This window comes from Culicoides brevitarsis, chromosome 1 (assembly GCF_036172545.1).
Source record: "Culicoides brevitarsis isolate CSIRO-B50_1 chromosome 1, AGI_CSIRO_Cbre_v1, whole genome shotgun sequence".
Taxonomy (NCBI): Eukaryota; Metazoa; Arthropoda; class Insecta; order Diptera; family Ceratopogonidae; genus Culicoides; species Culicoides brevitarsis.
Genome location: NC_087085.1, coordinates 42,372,757 through 42,378,312, shown reverse-complemented (window position 1 = coordinate 42,378,312; position 5,556 = coordinate 42,372,757). Strand labels below are relative to the sequence as shown.

General features: G+C 25.4%; 1 protein-coding gene across 1 annotated transcript; it reads right to left on the bottom strand.

Moving 5' to 3' along the window:
- Positions 1–1,473, bottom strand: LOC134837864 (ichor). Its single transcript, XM_063853256.1, has one exon. It carries the CDS (start codon positions 1,471–1,473, stop codon positions 1–3), a length of 1,473 nt encoding a protein of 490 aa, XP_063709326.1.
- Positions 1,474–5,556: the final 4,083 nt, after the last annotated feature.

Below are 5,556 nucleotides of genomic sequence, written 5' to 3'. Positions count from 1 at the left end.
CTAATCACGTCCGATTCTTTTATGAATTTGTTGATGTTTTATTAAATGTGCTTTTTGGCGGAAGGCTTTTGCGCAAACCTCACACCTGAAGGGTTTTTCGCCCGTGTGAGTGCGTAAATGTACCTTAATATTGCTTTTGTTTAGAAATCCCCGATTGCAAATGTTACATCGATGCACGGGTTTCTCCTTGCCCAGCAACCCGCTTAAGTCGTTCGCTGTTTGAAAACTCACCGCTGCTTGAGACACGGAAATTTGTTGTTGCTGCTGCTGCTGCTGAATTTGCTGTTGTTGTTGTTGTTTTTTGTTGTGAGTACGAGGTCTTTTATTTTTCGTGGATGTCGTCGTCGACGTGGTATGCGGATAACTTGACAACAGATCGGGACTGCAAAGTCCATCGGGTTTGAGACTATTTAGCGTTAACTGATAATGATGCTGCCCATTTTGGAGGAAACGACCGTTGAGCATGATGTTATCGGTTGTCGAACAAACCGAACCCGGAGGACTCGTTGAGGTAGAAATGAGTTCGCCGCAATACGATGTCGAACTGGGCGCTTCAATTTTGATAGGTGGTCCATTTTGGAGGCGATTTTGCAGCAGAGGCATGTAACCGTGCGTCAGCAAACTTTGCAACGTCGACCCTGACGAATGGAGAGGCGAGTGATTCGGTAAAATGTATTCGTTGAGGGAATCTTGATTCGAAACGATCAGTTTTGTATCTTGCGGCCCACAAGTGCCTTCAATCCACGCATCTAAATCCATCCACGAGTCCCGCGTATCACTTTCCTCGTTTTCGACACGATTGCCAGGTACCGTTGTATCGGCAATCGCAGATCCGATTATCGCCGCAATATCATCTATCGAACTCATATCGTATTCGCCTAAATCTTTGGAATCCAGCAGAATTTTGCCGCCCGACACCGAATCAGGTCCCGTACTCATCACACAACTATCCGCCAAATATGTCTTGCTATCGATGGAATTGTCGCTGAACAGCTTGACATCACTGAGGGGCGTATCCGCTTCCGCCATTAGCACGGAATCCGGTAGGCAAGTGGATGACGACACTTCGCCGCTTCCATTTGTGGGCGAGTACGAACTTTGACTGTAATTGTTGTTCTCCTCCGGGAGGCGTTGGGCAATTGCGTGATAATGATGCCCCGAGATGCCATTTATCGACAAATGACCTGTGTATCCCGTGAAGGGCGGTAAAGGCTTCAATTCGGCTAAATTTGTGTTACTTGTGCTGATATTCGAGGTCGAATTCAGCAAACTATCGAGAACATCCATGGAACTTTTTTGCGTTTCCGAATCGCTGCCGGGAAGCGAATCCAAATCATGTTCCAAAAGCAGCTTGTGTCCTTCTAGCAAATAATGATCGGTTCCGTTGACGGTTTGATTCCAACAAGGACTCATCAGTAAGCTCTCAACTTCCTCGTTTTGTGTACTCATGTTGTTGCTACTGCAATAAACCATTCTCTGGTTTCAACTTTTTTTTTATTTCAATTTTTTTTCTCCAAATTTTCTTAAAATTTTATTTTTTTTTATTTTTAGACAATTTTCTTCCAAAATGATGTCAAGTGGTTTCCTGCAAACTAAATTTTCGTATCCGATTCATATCAGCAAAAACTGTAACGAAAAAAAAGACGACAACAAATTAGCACATTTTATCACAATCGTGTGTGTGATTCGCATAAATTAGTTCGAATCTAATAATTTTCCAAAAAATACAGAAATAACTGCACGCATTGAATTGTCAATTTATTAAAAACAATTAAATGAACTACCACAGCTATTGTGAGCGCGCTACAATAACATCATCTACTACTTCTAATTACCATATAAAAAAATAAACACTTTACGCATAAACGCATCAATGGCTAACTGGGATTCTGTAACATGGAACGTACGAAACCAAATAAATAGACTATAGAGCTGTTTTTTGTTTGTTTGAAGAAATTTCGGACCATCCGATTAATTTTGGATTTTTTTTTTTTTTGATATGAAGTTGCGGGAAAATTAAAAATAAATAATTATTTTTTATTAAATTTTAATTTTTTTTTATCAAAATTTGGATTAAAATTTGAAAAAAATATTTAAAAATAAATTTTTATTTTAAATTTATAAAAAAATTAATTATTATTAATTCTAAATATTTAATTATAAAAAAATAAAAAATAATAACAATTTTTTTTTCAAAATTAATTTTTAATTAATTAATTTTTTAATTTTAAATAATAATTTATTTTTTAATTAAAATTTTATTAAATTATTTTTTTTATTTCATTATATTTAATTTGAATTAAATTAATTTTTAAATTATTATTTTTTTTTTTAATATTTATTATTAAATTAAATTTTTTAATTTAATATAATTTTTTAAATTTTTAATAATTTTATTAAATTATAAATTATAAAATTTATAATTTTATAAAAAAAATTGTGAAACATTTTTATTTATTATAAATTTTGATAAATTTTAGAATTATTTGAAATTTAGAATAAAAAAAATATTTAAATATTTTTTTTGAAGTTATCGAAACTCATACTTGAAAAAAATTCTTATATTTTATTTTTTTTATATTTTTCCGCAAATTTTATCTTACAAATTTAGCAAATCGATTTGATTGGTCATAGTTACACTTTTACAACAATGTAACTTTATTACACGAGTAATAAAAAAAAATAAAAAGGCAATTGAAGTAACTTTCACTATCATTGTCTTTTACAACATTTTTACGACGAAAAATATAATTTATATCAAAATTATTTGAATATTTTGTTGGTTTGCTTTAATTTTTTGATAATAATAATAATTAAGAAAGTTTGTCATAAAATACATTTTTTGACATTTTTAACTCGAACTTTCAAATTTTAATCGACAAGTGTCGAATTATTATTTTTTTTTTTACAAAAAATGCATAAAAAATTTTCATTGCAATTTATTTGTAAAAATAAAATCATTAAAAAACTTAATAAACGATTAACATTAATCTCATAAGTTTATTAAGCTTATGACGACAACCTGTGTTTATTTTATTTGTTGTTACTAATTTCGCTTTCATTCGAAAAAAAGAGCAAAACACAACAACGTATAATAATAATGGAAAAAATTACATGTATTATTAAGTTTATGGCATAAAAATGCATTCGCGATGCTTACTTTACTCGATTTATTTTTATTTCTACTCATCGCGCCTCCTCTTGCATACGATATGTATCTACACGAAAAATGTATGGAGCACGATACAAGTGAATATAAAAAAAATGTTAAAATTTTTTTCTCATTACACCGTTATTCAAACCTGCTAACACACTTCCGTGATGAGTGTATGAATCAATGAATCATATGTATTAAATTTTGTATGAGGTATAAAAAATTTGAATAAGCGTTTGATTTTTTTTTTTATTTTTTGGCATGTATTTAAAATAATAGGAATTATATTAAAAATATTAAAATAATTTTTTCAATTTTTAAAAAATAAATATTTAAAAAAAAATTAAAAAAAAATTAAAATTAAATTTAAATTAAAAATTAATTTTTTAATAATAAAAAAATTAATTAAATAAAATTTGAATTTATTAAATTTATATTTATTTATTTATTTAATTTTTTTTTATTTTTGAAAATTATTTTTTTAACGGTTTTTAAATAAAATTATTGTAAAAAAAAATTAAAAATTTTTTAATTTTTTTAAATAAATATATTATTTTTATAAATTAAAAATAAATTAGTTTTATAATATTTTTAAATAATTTTTTATTTAAATTTTATTGTTAAAAATTTAAAAAAAATTTTATTTTTAAATTAATTATTTTTTAAAATTTTTTTTTAAATTTATTTTATTTATTTACTTTATTTATTTTTTTTTTTTTGTATTATTTGACACACTTTAAAAAACATTATCTCAATAGTTGTTTTTGTTTTCGTAAAAAAATAACAAAAAAAAACATACAAACATTTTAAATTAGTTTAAAGGTCTCGGTCAATTAAATTTTAACATTGCATGCAATTTAACAACAACAATAAAAATATCGCAAAATATTTACATAATGCTTTTGCATCTTCCTTTGCTTGTTTGCTTTCTTTGATGCGATTCAATAGACGTGCAAATGTACAAATTATAATGATATGTAAACTGCATATTGTTTAATATTAAACCAATTGTTAAGAGTTCGTATTGAGATGATCTCAAAAAATAGAACTTGAACTTGTCAAGAACTGATCTCTGCCACATTAGAAAGAAAAAATTAAATTTGTAAAGCAATTTGTATAAAATTCGCGATTACTGAACACGAGAACGAAAAAAAATCATGATCAAGAAATTACATTTACATATTGTGCTTAGCGATCTTGTTCAAGAGATAATCTCTTGATATGTTAATGTTATAACATGTCTAATCATGTAATGATTTTTTTTTTTTTTTTTTGCATAGAATGACATTAATTTGTATGAACATTCAATTAAAATATTTCAGTCTTGTCATTATTCGTGTTTCGTGTGATGGTTTAACTTAACGGGTCATAGACGAGTGACGTTGGCTTACTAATCAAGTGAGTATGGAATTTTTGTAACAGCTGTTTAGAATTTAACTAAATGGTTTATAGAAGAAAGCAGGTTCAAATTTGTTTTTTTTTTAATTTTTGGATTAATTCAAAAATTTTTAATGGGTTGCATTTTAACAATTAAAATTTTTTACGACAGCTGATTTTTTTTTCTAACTTTCTTATGAAAAATATTCATTATATTTTACATAATAAATTTTAATTTATTTTTTTTAATAGAATTTATGTAATGGATTTTTTAAAAATTTGAAAAATTTTAAAATTAAATTTTAATTATTAATTTAATTTAAATTTTTTATTAATTTAATTTAAAAACATTTAATTATTATTTTTTTTAAATAATTTTTTTTAATTTAAAACCCAAATTTATAAAAATTAAAAGAAAAAAACCCAAATTTCAATTTTTAAAAAATAAAAATTAAAATATTTTTAATTTTAAAAAAATTTGAGCAAAAAAGAATTTTAAAATTATTTAATTTAATTATTTAAAAAAAATTTTAATTTATTAAATTAAATGAAATTTGATAGAATTTTATTTTTTTAATTTTTTTATTTATTTAAAATTTATTTAATTTTTTTAAATTTTTTTTTTTTTAAAAAATTCAAATTTTTTTTTTTTTTTACTTAAAATATTAAATTAATTTAAGTAATAAATAAAATAAAATAAATTTATTTATTAAAAATTCATTAAATTTTATTTAAGAACTTTTTTTCATATCAATCAATCAAAAATGGATAAAAATAATTAAATGTAATTTTAAATTATAATTTTATTTCGCAATTATATGAAACAACTTCCTCATAAATTCCATTCTCAAACCGCCAATGAACTTCAAACGCGCTTTCTTCTACGGTCCATTGAACAAAATTACCTCATTCGATTAAATTTGTATCGAATTCTGTCATAACATCGACTTAATCATCTCTCTCTGTTAATTCACTTGACTACACAAAATTCTCGCCATTTAACGGTACTCCATTCATTAATTAAG

Bases quoted from the DNA above. Each gene is read 5' to 3' on its own strand.
- LOC134837864 (XM_063853256.1), bottom strand. From the start codon at position 1,473: ATGGTTTATTGCAGTAGCAACAACATGAGTACACAAAACGAGGAAGTT.